At 49.9% G+C, this 21,502-nt stretch overlaps 1 protein-coding gene across 20 annotated transcripts in view; it reads left to right on the forward strand.

Moving 5' to 3' along the window:
* The window catches only part of NFASC (neurofascin), a 97,127-nt gene that overhangs the window by 68,445 nt on the left and 7,180 nt on the right, over positions 1–21,502 (forward strand). For 9 of the 20 annotated variants that reach the window (XM_055728140.1, XM_055728138.1, XM_055728141.1 and 6 more), the window contains 6 exons: positions 14–28; positions 6,949–7,161; positions 9,452–9,568; positions 11,520–11,675; positions 16,579–16,710; positions 17,326–17,395. In XM_055728140.1, the coding sequence (XP_055584115.1) occupies positions 14–28; positions 6,949–7,161; positions 9,452–9,568; positions 11,520–11,675; positions 16,579–16,710; positions 17,326–17,395 (703 nt within the window). The remainder of the gene's footprint in view (positions 1–13; positions 29–6,948; positions 7,162–9,451; positions 9,569–11,519; positions 11,676–16,578; positions 16,711–17,325; positions 17,396–21,502) is intronic. The other 11 variants (XM_055728147.1, XM_055728150.1, XM_055728156.1 and 8 more) reach the window with 3 other exon arrangements.

The following is a 21,502-nucleotide window of genomic DNA, read 5'->3' on the forward strand; positions in this document are numbered from 1 at the left end:
CTGCCCTCTGAAGCCACGCCAACCCCAGGTACCGTACCAGCTGGAGGAGGTAACAGGCATGGGGCAAGGCTCACTCCACTCTGCTCTCTCGCGTGTGCTGGCAATTAAGCATGCACTCCATTAACCCTTTCAATGGGAAGGTGAAGCCTCAGGAGTCTAAATTGGGCATATGGAATGACGGCGGGTAAAAACGAAGCCCCACAGGCAGAAGGGACAAGGGCAGGCTCCACAGGAGGGGCTGCAGAGAGCAAAATATCTCTGAGCGGCGCTTTACAGCCTCCTAGATGCCTCAGGATCGCCAACCCCACCAAACGCTGTCACTGCCACAGACTGAACAAGCAAAAATAAGAGTGAAGTTGCCCTGTTAAAGAGGTTTTTTAACACCAGATCTGCACAAAGCCCTCTCCTTTCTTAAGCCCCAACATCCCTGCCCTGCAAAACAGCACGTTTACCAGCCAGCCCTGACTCGGCGGTGCCCATCCTGCACCCCTGCTCTGCCCTACTTAAGCTGCATTTTTACACCCGAGAGGCTGGGCTGCTGCTGCTGGCAACATATAAAATCCCATTTTATACCTGTTCCACAGGTCTGTGCTGCAGCACACGGGCACCACACGCCACACACCTCCCCACAGTTCTTGTAGGGCTGCCAGGGCTTTCGTACAGGAGAATCCTTTTGTTTCCAGGTGCCCATTGAAAGGGTTAAGGACAATGTTTGTGCCACAGCTGTGCATGTCTGCATGCGAGGCTATTGCTGGCTTTGCCCTCGATTGCGTATTCCTACAGCAGCATTGAAGCAAAGAGAAACCTTTTCTTGTAACGGGGGCGGCGCCTCTACCTGCTTTCAAGGGAACCCAAATCCCCAGTTACCCAGCGGCAAAGTCCAAAGCATAAAGCAGAACTTCTAGTTGCCCAAAGGACGCCCACCTCTTACAAAAGCTGCAGCTGTGACTTTCCCCCTCTCCCTGCCTTTGAGCCACGATTTCAGCAGCGGGGCCGGCCCCGGGACCAAGCTCAGAGGGGGGCTAGCGGCAGGGTAGGGAGTGCAGCCAGCCCGAACGCACCCTGAATGCTGCGGAAAAGCTTTTGGTCTGGAGCAACAGCACTGGTTTGCCCCGCACCAAGGGCTCTGTAAGAGGTCGTGCTTTGCCTTTGCTGGACACGGCCCCGGGGCTGCCGGGGCTTCCCGAGGAGGAACAGCTTCTTAGAGAAGACTCTTCCCAAGTGATACAAGTGCAGGACCTGCTCTCTGCACCTGTAGGTTTTGCTTTCCTACCTCATAGATGTTTCTCCTCCTTTTATTTCGTTGCAGTGATGTCTCTCCTCCCAATAATTTTGCTTTTTTCCCCCTTTCCTTTCTGATTAGATGCCAATCTTTTTCTTACTGTATTTTTCTCTACCAAAAAGAAAGAAAAAGGGGGTAACAGATTGGTCTGCTTTGGGTGGTGGGACACTGAAAACAAATGTAACCTTTTGGCTTAGGGGATCTCTATCCTCCGAGTCCGGGAAGGCTGTTTTGCTGCTACAGCTTGTACTTCAGCCAGGGCTTAGCTTATCCACAAGAATCCAGATTTTCTTCATGGATCAGGATCAACTTCTAAAGTACTTTTCTACTTGCGGTGGATATTGCTGAACTTTGAAAACACAACGCCATCTCTTTAGCCTTCCAGCATCATATCATTTCAGGCATGATTTCTTATACTACTGAAAGCTAGATGAATTATTTGCCATTTAAAGGATAATTCTGCAAAAACAGAGCCCGCTGGTGTCCCCCACCTCTGTTTTTTACCTTCTGCTAGGAGAAACAGTAAAGAGAAACGGTATGCCAGAGCTGAAAGAAGTCTGAAAGTCAGTAAGTGGAGCAGTAGGTTGCTCAGCACTAACTCAGGCGCACTCAGCCTCCTCATCGTGCGAGGCTTCAGCCGGAGAAATCAAGGCAGTGGGAGCCCTACCAAGATCCAGCACAAATCTTCGTCTTGCTCTTGAGCTGGATGTCATTTCTCGTTAGGGCATGGGGCGGGGGCGGGAGCTGTTACACAACTTGAGCGGTTTTTGTCCCGAGAGGCTGTTTCTCTTCCCGACAAGTACGGGGTTCCATTGAAATACTGCTTGACCTTTCTCGGTAGATTCATCTCCACTTAATGACCTAGATTTTGTAGATTTTTATGGATTCACAATGAAAGTTGCCTTAAATTGCAGTAAAACACTCTTTGCTGGGGGCTGCTGGCACAAAAAAAAAAAAAAAAAAAAAAAAGTCTTTTTTTTCAGGGTAACCTGACATATACAGGGTCATAGCTGTTTTGTATGTGTGTGAGAAACTGGACCAGCTTGATGACATCAAAGTGAAATGCAGGGACTTTTACTTAAGAAAGGCTTTACCTTTCCTAAGCCAGACCTGGACAAAGGGAGAGGTGATACGGGAAGAGAGGACATCTAAAAAGGGCTCTCATTTATGCTATGAATGAGAAAAAAAAAGCAAACACAGATCCTATACTACCCTTGTGTATGGAAAAACTTCTTCAGAGACCATAAAGAGTATCGGTCTTAGGCTTTAAGGAAAAAACACTGACTTTTCTCTGTTCCCTTCTTGTGTCTCCATAATTAGGAAGCGGAGGAGAAAGATCCTATTGTTCGTTTTAGAAACAGACAGCAGGGAGAACTGCTGACCCCTCTCTTTTAGCGGTTGCTCAATCGCTCCTTTCTATTCTTGAATTTCTTACAGCTATCATCAGATTTGGAACACTTTATGGTAAAGCCATTACAATTTCCTTCTGTTGTTAAAATCTGGGAGAGGGTGAGAAGAAAAAGAACCACCCAAATCTCTGAAAACGTATTTTGGCTAATCATCAAAATTCATGAAAAATTAATCAAATTTCTCCAAGCCTAATTATTTTGCAGACACACCCAAGGGAAAGCTGTTACTACAGCCCAACAACACATTAAAAGCATCTTTAAATAATTAAAGATGCAGTATGGATGCGTATTGTTTCCTGTATTTTGCAAAAAACCCATGCAATTAACCCCTGAGCAGTGACACTACTCGGAGCAGGACTTGAGTCCCTCTCTTAAGAGGCTCCCTCTTTAAATATCCCCCTTTTGCTTTTATGATTCTTCCTCTCCGTTTTTTGTTTTTTTTTTCTAATCTGAGCCTCACACACTTTTTGCATAAGGTTTGGCCTCTTTTTTTTTTTTTTTTTTTTACTGGTCCATTCACAGTCCTAGGAGCCAAGCTGCAGCAAAGAGCACGGCCGTCCTGCTGCAAGCATCTCTCGTTACTTAAGTCTATTAATTGCTACAGCCAGACCGCTGCATCGCCTGTCCATTATAACAGCCCATCTCCTCCCCACCGTGCCCCTCGGTCTCCATCTCCATTACCTGAAAGGGTAATGCATCTTGCAGACAGAAAAAGCAATTTGCCTTGCAAAGATGGGGCCTGTTAATGAGCTGGATGGTCCTTTAGATGTTTCCAGGAAGATGGGCTAGGCTAGGGTGGGAGCAAGAGAATGGGAATCACTGGTGCTGGCTTTTCCTCTGGGTTTCCTGGGTGTACTGGGGCAATTTCAAGCCTTCTTGGAACACGGGTTTGCAGCCTGCTGCTCTGCCCTGAATTTGGGAAGGCAGCAGCCCCTTCCTGCTTTCAGAGGGGGGAAATTTTTTTCCCCATCACACAAACGCCAGATGCTCAGCCCTGTCCCTAAACTTGAGGCAACTGCTGCCAAAGCCCTTCAGCGAAGCTCAACGCAGAAAAATAAATCCAGCTACTCCACAAAGCTCAGAAATGTTATACCAGAGAGAGTATTGCAACCACGTTTTTAGAAGGATGTGTGTGATTTCTAGATTTTCAAAAGGAGCAGTGGCACCCCCCCTGTCCCCCCCTTTTGCAGCCAGGAGGAGTGATCTGTCACTCCTTAATTAGCCCTGAGGCAGTGGGCAGTGAGCAGGGGACCCCCAGGGACCCCCAGGATGGGCCATGGCCCCACGCAGGCTGCTCCCTGCCACCCCCCCAGTGGGGTGCCCTCTTCTTTGGGGGATGCCGGAGCGCTCTGATCTCTGTCAAAGACTGCCTTTATCTCCCCCCTGACAGAAATCAGCTCTCATTAGGGGATGGATTTCAAAATCTAGAGAATGACCCTTATCTTCTTTCCCCCAAATCTCCCAGCTGAGCTTTTCTCCCGCATACATTTCATATTTATACACAAATGAGGCTGCAGCTTTGAATCCCGGGGCAGCTTAGGACTAAATCTGCCCATGGCTGCGGGAGCCCTGGCCGGCCGCGGTGCTGCCTTCCCACCACCCGCTCCCACTCTACGGCACGGTGCTACCCATCAGTGCTCTCCCCATCCTCCCCCCTCTGAACCACTGCTTTCCAGACTCACCCAGTCCCATTTTACACCTGTTCCTAGGCCTGCCAGGATCATTTTTACCTGACACCCCTTCCTCGATCTCATGCAGAAACCCGCTCAGGAGCGAGCCGTGTTACCCTGATGCAATGATAGCTCCACTCTCGGGGATGGCTTCCACTAGAGCTAGGGTGGTGTGGGCAAATCCTGCCTGGCACTGCTGTTGGCCGGAGCTGAGCAGCACAGCTCAGCCCCGTGCTGAATTGCTACAGTCAGTGCAGCATCCAGGAGGGTCTTGGCACTGCAGCTTCACCTGCGTGCATGCGTATCTGCATGTAATACATAAAGACCATACCCTACATGAGGGACAGCAAAGCTTTGACTTATCGCAGATAATCTCTTCGTATTTAGGGTCTAGAGAAGCATTACAGCTGAATCTCTCCTTCTGCTCAAGCCATTACAGTAGTGCTAGGTGATGCAGCCAGTCCTCGATGGTGCTGTGCGGGAGAGGCACGATGCAGAGACATCTATCAGGCCTGGGAGCTGGGGGGTCGTACTAGGTTTTCCACCAGCTCCTGCCTTTCAGCACGATCCTTTGTGCCTTGTTGGGTCCTGTTTTCCTTAGAAAGGAGCCAGGGATTCACAGGGAAAATGCTGAGAGTGCATTAGCTAATAACTAGTGTCTATGGCACCGTTTGGTTGTGCACATTGCAAACCCGTGGAGGAGCTGCAGCTTAATCGGGTTAATGGTGACATTAACCCAGTGACACTAATCTCTTAACCTTCCAAAAAACCGCTATGAATCAGCAAAGATGGGTGTAAATACATCTCAACCCAAGAAAGGCTTTTCTAATTTATAGCCTTAGGACACAGCAAAGCCCTTGATCGGTAACCGGGTGAAAGAAACGCCAAACAGCAAAACGCCCTAACGCCCCCATCGCCGTGGCTGGGCCAGGTCGGATAGGGCTTTGCCAGCTACAAACACCCGAGGACAAAGCCGTGCCACTCCCCACTCAGCCTGGCTCCCTTCCCCGTCCTCAGTATCTCCCACCCGTGGCCGCACACCCCCGCTCGCCCCTCGGCTGGTGATGGGCTGCGCGAGGCGGGTGCTGTGTTTGGGTGGCTGCACTGCTGTGGCTGCACTGCTGCATGAGGCTGGCTGCGATGCTGCGTTGGTGCCGCCGCGGAGAGAATGGGCTGCTCTCTGGGCACACACTGGGGTGGGCTGGTGTTTTCTGGGCACACGTTGGGGTGGGCTGGTGTTTTCGGGATGTGCCGGTAACTGTGGTTTTATTGCAGCTGCAGTTGGTAGGGAGATGGACTGAGTGACCTACTGCTCTTCTCTGCTTTTGGACCTCTGGGAGGGTTGAGGGTTTGGGGGTTGGTCCTCCTCAGGGATGGACTTGGTGAAAAAGAAAGCCCTGGCTTGGCTCTGGGACACCTTTTAAAGTGCTTTCCTAGAGCTATTCTGGTTTGTGGGTCATATTTAAAATAGCTGGTTTCACTTGCCTAACGGGGGGGATTTGTAATCCCCTGACCTACAGTGAGAGCAAGTAAATATAATTTAATGCAAGCACCGCAGGGTAAATCTCTGGTCATTTACCTGAGGCAGTTTAAGCAGCATTTCAGCTGCGTTTTCTGCTGGCAGGTTTTCAGGCCCAAGCCAACACACTCCCCGCTTTGGTGGTGTTCAGGACCCCCTCAAACCACACTGCGGGGGGCTGTGTAACATGCACATTGACCCTTTTGCTCTGGAAACACAGCACAGGTGGGACGTGGATGGGGCTATTTAGAAAACAAATTGCTCAGACATCCCCCCTGGACAGCTTGGGATGTACTAACCCCTTTGTCCTAATTGGAATGTAAATTGTGAGGGGCAGTGATGGCAAAGCACCATCCATCACATACCGATGAGCTAAAATCCAGGCTGATGCTAAAGCTGCTCCATCACCAGACTCAGTACCAGTATTAGTGCGGAGATGAGCCAGGAAGGAAGCAGCTGAGAAGCTGCGAGCTGAACTGGCAGCTCGAAAAGGCTGGAGGTTTAGCCCAGGGGCTGCTGAATTCATGTCATTGTGGCTTGCCTGGCACACTACAAATGGGATTATGATGTTCTCTTAAGAGATAAATCCTGTTTCTTATTTCGGGGAGCCCTGAGTGCTCTCAGCGCAGCTCTCCACAGGGGGACAATGGGGGAGGACCCCCCAAACCCCCCTCGCTTGCCTCCGTCCATGCCCTCCATGCGATTTAAGCCCAGGGTGGCGGGGGGGCACCGGCGCGGCGGAGCAAAGAGAAGCAGGTCATTCGGCCCTGGGAAAGGGACCAAACCGTGGGCGCAGGCGGGGGGGGGTGCACAGGAGCAGCCCCCCGCTTGCTGCCCCCTCTGCATCCCCAGCATCGCTCCGTGCCCCTCGGCTGGGCGCGTGGCCATCCCCACATGGGGACGGGAAAAGCCTCGTGTTTCCCAGTGCTGTTTGCTGCTTCCCTCCGCGGTCCCCCCGCTCTGTGCTGTGCTGCCCTGCCTTCTCGTGTGCCTGCACGTCGGGGATGGCGAGTGCAAGCCCCGAGGAGACACCACCTCGTCTAAAAAGCCAGTGTTTCCCTCTCCCAGCTGCAACTGGGCCGCCTCCAACTACAGTCGGTCTAACCAGTACTACAACAACCCCAACTACCACCACCGACACAACTACCACAACTACCGACACAACTACCACCACCACAACTACCACCACCACTACAGCCGCCACTACTCTACCCGCCACCACCGTCGCCACCACAGCAGCTACAGAGAGGGCTCCGGCAGCCACCACAAAGCAGGAGTTGGGTACTGCGCTTTCCTTTTCCTCTAACCCCTCTAACCCTACTAGGACCTTCCCCGCATCTTGCTCAGAGCCAGGATTAATAACAGGCACAGGCAAAATTTAAAGAGATCCCAACACTCTGGGAATGGCTTTGCGAGGAGCTGGAGGTGGCACAGGCTCAGGAATCGAGGTGCACAAGCGGCTCCCTGGCAATGTGGGGGTCTCTGTGCCACCCTCCTGGTGTCAGGCTCGGGGATAACGCAGCCCTCCCTGGGGTGTCGTGATGCTGAATTAGCATCGGTGTTTGGGAAGGAGGTGGAAGACCCTATAAAAGCCCTCAGAAGTATTCTCTTGCCTCTTACTGCCAGTAAAAAGGGGTTCTGTTACTATTATAGAAGAATGTCACTTCAAATTTAGCACATCAACCGGTAGCTAAGAGACCTGTCATCATTTATACAAGTCTTTTGGTTTACGCTGCTGCTCTTTGCGATGTAACCTAGCCAGAGCCCACAGGAGAGCCAGGGAAGCGTTTAACTTACAACACGCAGGTGTGGGCCAGGTATTTATCAGGTCAAGACAAACTTCTCCTGCAATCAGCTAGAAATGGGATGATCAAACTCCCTGTTGGTAGAGGCACATTCTCTACTGTATGTGTTCCACTGAGAGATACAGAGAGACGTATCTCGCTGAGCCTTGTTTTTAAAAAGTGCTATAATGGTATTTACAGTTAATAAATAATTTTAGGGAGTTATATTCAGGTTATTCAGAAATAAGTTGAGCTAGCAGCAAAAGGGAACGCAATCAAAAGAATTGAGTTGCATAGCTGGATAGGATACACGCAAAAATGCAAGTGCAAAAGCTGCAGAAACCTTTGTTAGCTCTTCATAAAGAGGGAAAGCCGATAGTAACAATGAATGTCAAAGGGGACACTCATTTAACTCCAGGAATCTGATTAAAGCAGTTCGGGCACCTTTCTTTATATCTTTACATAAGGTTAGCTCAGGATGGTTAAAAAAACCTACCAAAATCATATGCTGGGAGGACCCGCCTCCATCCGATACTCTGCAGTGAAATAGATTTGCGAATCAGCAGCACATTTTGCTTATTCAAGATGCACTAATTTGCTTATTCAAGATACAGGCCTAAACTAAGAAATGCAAATTTGTGCTCCAGCTCGGGACACCACCACCCTCCCCAGCCAGAGGAGCCTTACACGGTGCTGAGCTGCTAATGGCAAGCCAAGGGAAAGGAAACAGGGAACTGCGCTGCCAGAACAAAACCAGCTTACAAACTGGTGCAAGGGATGTAGGTCGCTGAACGGGAGGTCTTAGTAACGAAGCAAGATCGCTACCGCAACACAGTCACTACAAAGTGACCTCGTGGGGAAAAAGTTGCTGCTGGCAAATAGGCAATTCAGTGGCCAGGCACACGCTGCCACGGAGCAGGGAGGAAAAGAGGAGCTGCCAGAGGAACCGCACGTGTCCCAAACCAGCCTGGGGACATGAGGGGTGAGCCCTAATGCGGGCAGACAGGGCAACTGTGTGGCAGCGCAGGTGGCATTTGTTAGAGGGATTCTAGGTCACGTCCCCGACCCCGCAGTGTCAGGTCCTTGCAATTTCCTTTAGGAAAAGGTCACGGAGCTGGCCTCATCCCAGGGACTGCAGTTATTTGTCTGTATTTTGTCAAACCAAATCCTGAGCTACACCTTGAAGTAAATAACAGTAAGGATAAACCCAAGGTGTAACTCACCCAACATCACTTAAATACACACTAAACTAGTGGATTAGCTCTACTTCACCAGAAATGAAGTTCATCCGCTCTCCAAAGCAACGTCGACAATCCTTAACTTCAAAATCAGAAACGAGTGACTTCATTGCCCCACTGGCTGTCTCTAGACCCAGTAATGTGACAATATTCTCCCCCACTCTTTCCTTCTCGGCTGTGGCAGTGAGTTTGTGCACACTCACGCACGTGTCCCCCGCGTGCGTTTGGGCACGAGTTTAGTCAGATTTCCCTGCTGACCGAAATCCTCAGGGATGTGCCACAGAAGTCTTCAGACTCCAAAGATAAGCTGAGTGCAGTTGGACTTAAACCATCCATACGCAACGAGCTTCTGCTACTGAACTTCCCCCAAAAGTTTCAGGTTAAGGATCTTGAAAAGAACAAATACGTCCCGTAGGCACGCTCGTAGGTGAAGCTCAAAGCATTAACTTCAGGAATGATTTTGTAGGGTTTTACCGACACCAGATGCTAGATGGGGTCTCATTCGTGTATAATCCAAAATACTAACTCCTGTTCTAACCTGTCCACCAGCCACCAATGGATCGTCCATATGGGACATAAGAGCTATGGCTAATAGTAACTGGGCAAACATCACCTGGAGCCACAATTACTCTGCAGGAACTGACTTTGTGGTTAAGTATATCACCAGTAAGCATCAGATCGCGTGGGGACTCTACAGGGTGGTGACGCCATTAGAGATCCTGCCAGCTCCAACGATTATAACCTATTAGTCGGTCTTAATTACTTACTGTGTGTGGAATGATGCTCTGTGGCCGTGGGGGGGATGGGAGAGGGGAACAGGTCATGGTTGTGGCTGTTGAGTGTGCACCAGAGCTAACACTGGTGACCGACAAGTGATTCCCCCACCTTGCATCGACTGCTGTAAGATGTTTATGAAACATAGATGAGCAAGGCTGTTCATTGAGCTGGGCTGCACATGGTCACAACCTAAAGAGCCTTAAATATATAAATATATATATATATATATATATATATATATTAAAAAAAAATACAAAAGGGGACAAAACTTTAAGGGGAAACCAAATGATATCTACCTAAATTGGAGACCAATTTTAATCACCTTTGAAGATGAGCTTTCTTGAACCTGGAGTTGGCAGAATCATCTATGATCCCAAACCTCCTGTCGTATCAGATATCATTGTCTCTTAATATTGTAAGGCTAAGTACTTAAGTCTGGAAACTCAAAGCCAGCATCTCTGGTTTTAGTACTCGTTTAGAAAGATGTTTACGTGTTATTGGTTGGTTGGTTGGGTTTTGTTGTTTTTTTTATAGATAGGCAGTGATGACTACTGCTTATCTCTGACTTTATTTCCCAGCCATTTCAGCCCTCATATCATCTGGTACGCCAGTCTTAAATCGGCATTTAAAATAAACCAGCTAGGTGTAATTATTGACAGCAAACCACTTTTGGTCATTTACAACACTGCTTAAGAGATGACCTTGATTTCTTCTTGAAACGATTTCTAATGTGCAGCCAGTACCTGGTCTTGCTCCGTAGGCAGCTGCGCTGCGCTCAGCCTTCCCTTTTCTAACCAGTTTCCATAATTCGGGATATGCACCAGCTTTCCAAGCCCTAAATGCCAAGTATTTCAGCTCCCACCCCACCCCCTGCCAGCCTTGGTTTTCCCCATCACCAGGAAGCACAAAGCGCAGGCGATGCCCTTCCAGAGCCCACGTGCTGAGTCTGTGCTCGGGATGGGCTGCAGCAGCACCACGGGATACCCTTCCCAGGATCGGGCCAGGAAGGAGGAAATCTCCGAGATTTCAGCCCTTCCCAAACAGCCACAGCTCTCCTCCCTTTCTGGTGGCATCTGAAGCAAACGGCACGCTTTTGGCCCCAAACCCACACTTCTCCTTGCCCGCAGCACTGCTGAACTGGGAGGCGCACACCTCCAGCACCACAAATCAAAGCCCTGCTGCAGGCTTGCTTCTAATTTGATGGTTTAATGCTCAGCATTAAGCTCATCAGCCAACGATTCCCGGCACAGTGCAAAGACAAGGTCATCCTCGGATAGAGCCTGGCAGCAACCAGCCTGCGAGCATCCCTCCTTGAGCTGAAGGGTTAAACTCTCCCCCCCAAAAGCAGAATCGCGAGCAGGTTGCAACATCCAGCTCATTCAAAGCCTCCTTAAGCCACCAGCAAAACCAGTGCACAGGTACCACTCCTGAAAGCACAAGAATTGGCTCCTTTCTTGAGTCCTTAGCACCTTCATCCAGCTGAGCAGGACCAGGCAGATTTCACAGCTTTTGTGGGAAATACTCAAATATCCAGAGGCTGGGCAGATAAAGGACCTATCCAGTCTATAAAAGTAGGGAGAGATCTGAATAGCTACCAGTATTTTTTTCCAGTATGGCAAGCAGGGATGCAGCAAACCCTCCCAGCATATTCCTGCATCACTGATTTTCTTCTATTCTCAGTGAGAAATAATCACAAAGCCGTTAATAGCTCCTTGACCATCAGGCTGTATTATTTCTGCTCAGCAGCTAGGGATAGCGTAATGCATTGCCTGCAGTGTCAACACGGTAATCTCTCCGAGCCTCCTGCGGCTGGGTTTGATGTGCGGTTTCTGTTTCTCAGGTAACAAGACAGAGAAATCTATCCCTGTTAAAGCTCAGACCCCTTCCTCTGTGCAGCTGGCGAATCTGACGCCGGGAATGATGTACAAGCTGTGGGTGTTCCCCATATGGTCTAGCCCCAGTGAACACTCGTACATAACCTTTACCACCAGCTCAGGTGAGATGGGCTTCAGCCCCGCCGCGGGGTGCGTTTCCGAGGCATGTCCCATCCATCACCGCCGACAGCATTCGCGTGGTGGTGGGAGGTGGTGTGACCATGAGCGCATGGAACAACCCTCATCCACCCCCCCGGCAGCCCCTCCATCTCTGCCCTGACGAAAGAGCCACCCTCAGCATCGCCGGGAGGTCGCTCCACATTGCAGGGAGGAGGAGAGCCCCGGGAGGGGATGGGGGTCCCTTGGAAGGAAAGGGTCCTGAAGGAGGGTGGAGAGAACATTCTTACGTTGTCATGCGGCTCTGCTTGAAGCCCTGCCACTGCGTGTTTGCACTTCCACACGCGTGTTGCTACTCGTGGTGGCAGTGGTTGCTTTGGCCCTGGAGAGCGTGCACGCTGCTGGCCCCAGGTCATGACAGAGGGGCAGGAGGGGATGTACTGGTGATGGGATGCAGGTGAGGGGCAGGACTGGGATGGGGAACGTGGTGTTTGCAGAAGACCTCGGTCAGAGCTGCATGTGGCACATGCTAGGGCTTTCCATCCTCCAGGTACGTTCCCTCTGGCAACTGTGCAATTAATTGCATGAGCAATTTTCCAGGCTTAGCACCTGAGTGATTTTTACAGCTTTCTAATCATGGGCTTCCCACACTGCCCACCAAATGCCAGAGAAATACCCTGACTGACTTCTATAGGTATTGAGTCAGGCTTTATGCATTTATAGAACTTCACTGTTCACATTTGATGACTTCCAGTAACTCAAACCAGCCGTTATTTCCTTTGTATTCACCCGGGGGTTTTGCCGTAGGAATCTGCGCACACCACCTGTCAAAGCGTGGGTCTAAACACTTAGCTGAAAAACCAAGGAGCAAGCAACACCGGAGAGACCCACACTGACAGATGTAGTACGCAGAGGCTGTGATTTTCAAAAATTAAAATTATTTTGCTCAGATCCAGCCATGTAATGGAAAGCTCAAGCACTTACCAGTCTCTTTGCTGGGAAATGCAAAAAAGAAAACGTAACGCAGAGCAAGGGAGTTCTGCAGGGGGAGGTGGGGAGCAGCAGCACACACAACCCCCCCGCCCCCATCTTATTTGGTGTCCAAAAATCTGGTAAGGCATAACACTGCCAAGTAATTCTCTGATGTGCTAAGATGACGCGGGGTTAGATGGCAACCGCTGGTATTTCGACATGTCTAATGCTGCCCAGCACCGAGAAATACCCAGCGAGCGCTGACCTTGGCTCTGTCCTGCCTCTGCCCCACGCTGAGGTCTGACGTGCCTCCTCCTCAGCCTGCTCCATCACCCTGCGATGTGGTCAAAGTCCCGGCACAGCAGCCCCCGGCACACGCCTGCCTTTGCAGAGAGCCGTGTTTTCAGAAGTGATTTATTTTTCACTGGGTTTTCCCCCATCGCTCTGCCGCTGCACACACCGGCCGGCACGGCTGCCTGGCCTCGGGAGTTTTCACAGCTTTGCTTCAGCAGGACGTGGCTCGCAGACACGCAAACTGTCTGCAGGTTTCCAGTCCCTGGGCTCCCAGCCTGCTCCTACATTGCAGGGGCTGATTCTGACCCCAGACAGTAAGAGCTGATTTTTCAACTCAGACTGTCTCCAGAACAGCTCCAGCCGCAATGTTGCACCCCCAATTTTATTTCTGCTTCTGGACCCTCCCCTGACTCAGAAATCACCACCAGCTCCACGGCCGCCACCCCATACCATGCAACGTGTCTCTCAGGATAATTATTTCCCAACGCGGACCCGCCTCTTTTCTTTTCTCGCCTGCTTTTCATGCCCTTTGGGATCTGGGGGGAGAGGGGGCAGCCCCCTGCACAACGGACAGCAAGGGGCAGGGAATCGTTAGAAAGCGGGGCTGGGGAGGGGAGGAAGCAAAATCCTTGGCTGATTGGTGCTGGCAGTCTCGGCATATCTATTTTTTTGTAATTAAGGGGTTCCTACTGATATTATATCATGGAGAGTAAAGGATGGGGCCACCTCTGTCCCTGCGATAGAGGATGATTGGTGACCTGAGCCCTATCGCTGTAGGACGCACGGAGCTATCGCCATCCCTGCATGCATAAACGCTGCAGACCCATTTATTTGCTGGCTGGATACTGCTGACACAAGTGTTTGGCCCCCGCTGACAATCATATGCCATCAGGAATGCTTTTGACAAAAAAAGCACTGTTCCGGGTTTGTTGGGGGGGGGGGGGGGGTTGTTTGTTGGGTTTTTTTTGTGGGTTTTGTTTTTTTAATGTTTTGCAAATAGCTGTTCTAAAGGTTTCTTCCGTTTGAGGGTAGATAAATAAGTAGTCCACCCGCACTGTGGTTGTAGGACATCGCCCTCCAACTTTGCTTCCAACAGCTCAATAACCCAACAGAGTTCCTTCCAGTAGTAAACACCACCCTGAAACCACAAACATAGTCTAATACAAAGAGATCTTCTAAATTTAAAAAAAAAAAAAAAAAAAAAAAAAAAGAAAAATTCCCCAGCCTGTACAAACACTGGTTTTGTTTGGAACCTGTCTGTTTCATGAAGCAGCTCATGCAAGGCTGGAGCCAGTGAGACTTTAGCAACCCAGCAGTCTGCCTTACAAAGAAAGAAAAACAAAATTCTGTTGGTGGAACAGGGTCAGCTTTGTTATTGGCATATAAACTACAACTGTTAGGTAATGTGTTTTCTGCCACAAGATTATCATTAATTTAAAATAAAAAAAGTCACTGCAGTTGCACTTCAAATCAATACCTGTTCGATTACACAGCTGCTTTCTGCTGTTTCCCCTTGACGTCGGCCTTACATTAAAGCAAATCAAAACATCCTCTCTGACAGCCATGTACTTAATCTTCTCTCTCTCAATGCTGCAATGACAGTCACTCGTTTATTCTAAATACAAGATTGCTGTGACTATAATTTTGTCGTCATGTGTTGCTTTTTTGGGAAGGATGGCAATTATACCTCTACTTTGGCGATAGGCAGTGCCACGATCCTACTGCAAGATCCCCTGGTGACTTGGTACTCAGACCCTTCCCTCCCTGTAAAACTCAGCCCTGACTCGTGTGGTGGCACAAACCCACCTCACAGGCGGCTCTGGCGTTTCGTACTTCAAAGACCTCCTTATTTACCCCTTAGCGCTGGTTTCTGCAGAAACCTCATCCCATCAGGACTGCCAATACAACCTTTTTCCATTTCCAAGCTGTCCAGTAAAGCTTTCTTCCCCTTTTCCTCCCCAAGCACTCAGCTAATTGAATCCCGTTCTCAGCTCCTCTTGTTATAATCTCATTCTCTCCATTATAGTAAGTGCGCGTCTTTGAGGACTATGTAGCTCAGGTTGCGTTAAAGGTAAATATTAAATCCGGCAGCATTAGAGGGAAAAGCAGCAGAAGGGAGCCACGGCACCATTAGGCAGCTTCTTCCACCCGGCTTCCCCAGGAGCTCGGTGCCTCTCCCAAACCCAGAGCATCCAGGGAGCGACGTAACTCCTGTAGCAAACGGTACCCTGTCTTGTTGTTCTCTTTTACCTGACTTTCCTCATCAGGGTTTGGCTGCAATTACCTACTGACAACATGGCTTAGATTCCATCTTAAGGAAAGCACCTCTTCTCTTGGGTTCAGTTTTGATGGAATAAGTGCGCGCTTGCAGCCCTGAAATGGTGCGGGTTAGGAAAGTTTACCAATTCAATCAATTTTTAAAAGTTGTTGCCTCTCTTTTATGCTTTCTTTGTAAGCACCACCTTGGGTTTCGGCACATGGGCAACACAAAAAGATGCTCGTTGCACTGTGCTGCCCATCTCAGGCAAACCCCTGCTAAATCCCAGTTCCATCCCATCCAGCCCAGATCTCCCACGCTCCTGCCAGGAATACCTCTCTCTGTTTGTACTGCAGTCTGGTTAAATTTAGCCCCCCTGCTGCGCTGAAGGTTATTTTCTCCTCTGCTCTGTCTTGCTGAATACGAAGTGCATGTCAATGAGAGCCAGAAAATGGCAGCTTGTTGCTATTTATAGGACACATATTTGTCTGTCTGACCGTGTATGGGAGCTGCAAACAAGTCAGAGTACGTGAGGGAGGACACGGCCGTTAGGAGCCAGAGGGGGACCAAGGCACCTCCTTGCTTGGTATTAATCACATCAATACTCAACAGCCCTGCGAGGGTGCTGGAAGCAGTGGTACAAAGAGCTTAACCCAAGAGAAAAAGAGAAAAAAGCTACCTGGGACCCACTCCTTAAAGAGCTGTTCCCAGTGCTATGTCCCTCCTTGTGCGTTGGCCAAGTCTTGGTGGGCTTCCACAAGTCCCCTCTCAGCCCTGGAGACCCCCTACAGCCAGCCAAAGGCGGCAGGACCCTGGCGGTGGTGGCAGCAGAGCCACTGCCCATCGCCTCTGCGGCTTGGGCAAGGCTGCCTTGCAGGATTTGAGATTTTCCCAGCTCCAGGCTGCTAATGAGCCCTTCAGGGCTCAGCAACCCTCTGGATCTAGTGGTGCTGCTCAGCCTCACCAGCCACCAGGGACTGGATCTGCTTGGACACGTTTCTTTCAGACCTTCTCGCTTCCAGGGCAGTTTTCAGACACAGTAAAATGAAAGATCAAATCTGTTACCCAGCTTCTTTTGCCATTATTTGCAACGCACCCTTCTCACTGGTCTGTGCTAGGTTTTACTTTCTGTTGTGACCCTTCGCTGTCTGTAGCTCCTGCTAAAACGTTGAGTTGACCTACCACCACAGAAGAAAACCGAAAAAAAAGCAAAAGCCACAGATCCCTGTGCTACAGTCTCAGATAATCTGGTCAGTACACACACAGACACACAAATGCAGCGCTAATGATGATTTTTAAGCCGGTGGACTGTGTCTTACTATTCACCTGCTTTCCCTCTGTGGTCTGCCCCTTATAGCTCTTTTTGCTTTCCATTTTCCTCCCAGCTTATACCAAGAACCACGTGGACATCGCAACACAGGGCTGGTTCATCGGGCTGATGTGTGCCATAGCTCTCCTGGTCCTTATTCTCTTGATCGTCTGCTTCATCAAGAGGAGCAGAGGCGGGAAATACCCAGGTAAGAGCATTGCATGGCAATTATTTGTGTTCATGGTTTAAACATCCCCAGGCTTCTGGGGATTAATCAAATCGTATTGCTCTCAGATAGATGCTTCTGATTACAAAGGCTCTTCTTTCTCTGCAGTGGGAACGCTATTATTAGTGGGAAGCGTTTCAGTTAATTAAAGGTCAGGTGAGAGCTCTGTGCTGTGCAGACTTTTGGCTGCAGAGCTGGACACTCCTGCTGTGCGTGACCCAACCTCTACTCTGCAAATTTGCTTGTCCTTATCTAGAAAAAGATCTTTTCAGGCAAAAAATCTCATTAAAATTTTTGCAAAGCAGAGATAAGTCTTAAGGAAAGTCACCAATTAATACATCCTCTCTCGCTGTCTGGAGCACCTGTGCCCTGGTGCCACCACAGCAGCCACCTTTGCAAGCCCTTTGCAAGCCCTCCCAGGTGTGGGTTGTTTTTTTTAATTTTATTTTTTTATGGAGTCAATGAAAAGCTGTACTTCACCCCGCAGGGATTTCACAAAGACAGCCTCAACGCCAGCTGCTGTGTTACTGTCTCGTAAAGCTTTTTATCTTCCCTACTGCTTTTTAACGTGAATGTTGGGGATGTGCTTGTTTACAGTACGAGACAATAAAGATGAGCATCTAAATCCCGAAGACAAGAATGTAGAAGATGGATCGTTCGACTACAGGTATGCTTCCATTGGCATGTGTGTACCCACGCGACCACGTCTCCCCATCAGCCCCACTCCCAGCCATCACAGACCTCACCGCGCTACCCTTCCACATAACCGCAGCACCGCGGTGCCACACAGCCTCTTAAATTATTTCTCCCACCTTCCTCCTCCTGCCTCCTTCTCTCTACAAGTCCTCTATCCAAGGAAACATTTCCTGCCTAAAGCCCTGGAAGAGTCACCAGGCTGCAAGGATGCTGCTGAGGTCTCCTTTCCCTGTCTCAGCCTGGGAGGATCAGTCCGGGCAGAGAGCTGGGACTTTGGCATCAGTTACCCGGGATACAGCTCTTCCCAGGTGCAGATCGACCTTAATGACACCCCTAACATTAAAAAAAAAATAAGAAGAAATTAAACACCGAAGCAGCCTGAGGGTATTTCAGGTATATCACTCTGTAGCTCAGCCTCTCTCCTACCCATAAGAGAGGATCCAGGGCAGAAATGCCCAGAGTTATGTTTGGATCAGCCCTGAAAGCATGCAGGAGTACCAATTTGGGGGTCTGCCTGCAGTCCAGTCCAGGCTTTTCCATAAGGTCCCCCAGCCAACCCTACAGAACAGCCTCTGCGGGCTGCAGCACAGCCTAGCAGCGGTTCTGCTAAAACCCCTCTGAGTTCCCCCCACCTCCGCTCAGCTGCTTTCACGCAACACGGCATCCTTTGAAGAGCAGCCGCACCCATTTTTACCCCAGGAAAACTCCCAGGATATTTCAGAAAGGGGCAAGCAGCTCTCCCAAGCCTGCTCAGGTGCAAGGAGCAGGAGCAGGTAACAGCATCAGGTCTCACTGGGTTGCCTACACTCGACAGATGATGAGGTTGTATGACAGCATACCCAGCCTGCCCTCTGAGTGCCTACAGTGGGCTTTGCTTTCCTTAAAAGAATTAAAACGCACCTTTCCATCTGAGCTGGATCCAAAGGCCGATTAGGCCAGCAGGAATTTTTTCTCCTGACTTCAGAACAGGGGTTAATTAAACCCCGTGTCATTATCAATACTCCTAATGTTACAAACTGAAGTAGCAAGGACAGGAAGAATTTATTTATGATTCAGTAAGGGATGTAATAAGACACACGTGTTCCGCTGAAGACTTTAGAGGAAGCAAAATTAATATATCCGCCTGCACACAATACGTAAGTGGAAGCAGAACAACTGCAGCCCTCAATACAACCACATTTATATTGTTAGTAGCACGGTAACTCCATTTCAATAGCAACTCTCTTTCTCTAAAGGATGTCATAAGCCCCAAGCTCCCCAGTTTTCTGATGGCACGATACAGAATACAAATACACCCCAGCAGGGACCAGAACGAGCGGCGCGTTGTAGGAAAAGGTGGCAATTCTATATTGCCCTAAACACCACCCAGGGACACCTCTGGGTATTCACTTCTAGTGGTAGTAAGCCACGCCGGGGCAGTTACATTAAGCCCACATACAACCCACAGTCTGGGGATGTTCCCTGTGGATTCCTGGCCAAGACATAGTGAACAGCAGAAATAAATCAGCTCAGCCTGGCCCTGCTACAGGCTTTGCCCCAGATCTAACGCATCTCTCCCCAGGCACGATTTTATGAGTGCAGGCAGCGCTCCCTGCCCAGGTACGAGCCATACCTGTAACCGCTTACTGCACAACTAGTGTCCAGACTTTGACCAAAACTAGTCCCCTTAATGCTCTGAGTCATGATAGGGATCCTCTTGGTTCCCGAATCTGTGGGATGGTGTAAACACCATCTCGCAAGCCTGACACACCTCATCACCGAGGAGCTACCCGCACACAACCCCACAGGCTCAGCTCCATCGCCTGGATCTCAGGCAAGGTCTCCACAGCCGAGCTTCTGGCAGTACGCACCCATTTCAGAGATCTGCTTCTCAAGAGTCCGCTGAGGTGGTTGCAGTCACCCCCCATTGCTCTAAGGCAACTGCATTGCCAGGACCACTTGCCTTGCACAAAAGGAAAACCAGGCTCTTGGCATGGCTGGCAGCATTGCAACAGGCAGCAATGCTGCATTTACTGCCCAAGCACCATCCAAGGGGCATTGCCTTCCAGGCAATGGGAAGGAATGGGGTAAATCCTTCATCCTCCTCCACAGCAGCTTCTGCTTAGCTGAAGCTCGACTTTTTATTGACAGCCCCATTCCCAAAAGTTTGCAAGCTAAAGGCAGAAGTCAGTAGAAGGGCAACAACCAAGCTCCAAGATGCTCCCACATTTTCAATCACGCTGTCCCACAGACCAGATGGGGGGGAAAAATCCTATCAGACAAGAACAACAACAACAGAAAAAAAAAACCCCAACAACCCATAAACTTTGCCCTCTCTTCTCAGGAACACCAGGTTTCCTGGAAGAAGTAATAGGAGGCTTCCCTCAAGGAGGCAGAAAGGAAGGTGAACCTGAAGGATTGATATGAAACGCTGTTGGCTGATTAAGATTCAAAATGATTGTGATGTTAGGCTCAAGGAGGGTAGCAATTAGTATTTCAAGCAAGGACAGGAATTGAGCTGACGTGAGCTCTTCATTGGTTTCCCTCCCCACCTCCACATAGCATGTCTGATATGCTCTCATCATATCTCACGTCCTTAATGCCCTGTGCATGCAACTTTCAAATCTCTGCAGCCTGTAATTAAGAGATACTGTCACATCTTTCTGTTGCACTAACAGAATAATGGTTTTCCTGAGCAGAGGCTAAGCTGAGAAGCTTATTTTCAAAGCAGGAGACCCATTATCCTTGGACAATGTTCTGTGCCAGTGACTGTGCCTCATTATACCAAATGTTTAAGCTGCACGTGGGGGAGTCAGCTGGAAACCCTGGCCACTGGGAAGGGAAAGTTGAGAGGTTTTAGCTTCTGGGCTCCAGTTGGGATTCAGGATAGTGTCCTGTGGCACAGGTTACACACTGCAGGCAGCACCAGCTTGCCCCATCTCAGCAGACACCAAGACAGGAGGATGCAGAGTCCTCCGAGTCTGGCGTGGGGAGGTCTGGCGAAGCAGCCGGGGGAGGTGTAGGCTTGTCAGCAGGTAACACGGTGCCAGTGCATGACTCTATCATGGAAACCCAGCAGAAGGCTGGCGGGGAAACCCAGCGACCCATTCCCTCGGCCCTCGCCCTCTTGCATGTCGGTTACCAGCAGCGACTGCTGTTCCCTACAGCTGCTCGCTGATGGACTTCAGCCACCAGCGCTGTGCCACCAGCGCTGTGCCACCAGCCCACCGCCCACCTGCATGACCCGCTCTGCCCTGCCTGAGCTTTTCCAGCTCTGAACAATGACACTGGCTCCATTTGGTATAACGAGGCAATTAGCTCCATGAGGAATGCAGACGTTTCTTTTTGGTTTTTAGCACTGCCCCTGTAAATGCAGACCTCATCATATCTCTCTCTGATCAGGCTCTTTCTGCTTCTCTCTGTTTTATTCCCATTCTTTCTTCTCCTTTTCACCTGGTCTATCCACATGGACCATGAAGGTCTCTTGAAAGGTAGGACCACGTGCTGCCAGAAGTCCGGCACATTTAGCTTTTTTTTTTTCTTTTATTTTTTTTTCCTTCCTTCTAGCTATTTATTTCTTTATAGCTGAAACTATACCTTCCCCTCCCTATTCCCACGTACCTGCCTCCACCTAACACATTAAACAAGGTCCCTCTAACTCCTGCTGGCATCGGGGGTACCCCCACATTCAGCGAGTTGCAACTTGCTTGGAAAAGCTCTGGAGGCTGGGGGTACCCCCGAGCACCAGCCAGGCCCCCCCAGCCCCACGCTCGAGCAGCTGATCCCACCTGGTGTAGTGGGACCGGCCAAGGGTTGGACCTGGGGACGATGCCCTCGGTGCATTCAGCGCCCTGATGCCGAACACCTAGGGGATGGTGGCAAGGGACACGAGCAAAAAAACCTCTAGCTCCTAAGCAATCTGCCCACTCTTTGTCTCAGTCCTGAAAATCCTCCCCCCTGGCCAAGCCTCCCCCTCTTCTCAATGATTTATGCAACTCAGAACAACATTTCCCCCACTGTTTTCATCTGGGTGCTCTGGTTCTCTAATGCTCACATCAGCAAAGCCCATAGAAATCCATTTTAACAGGGTTATGTTGCA

This window comes from Falco cherrug, chromosome 16 (genome assembly GCF_023634085.1).
Source record: "Falco cherrug isolate bFalChe1 chromosome 16, bFalChe1.pri, whole genome shotgun sequence".
Classification (NCBI taxonomy): Eukaryota; Metazoa; Chordata; class Aves; order Falconiformes; family Falconidae; genus Falco; species Falco cherrug.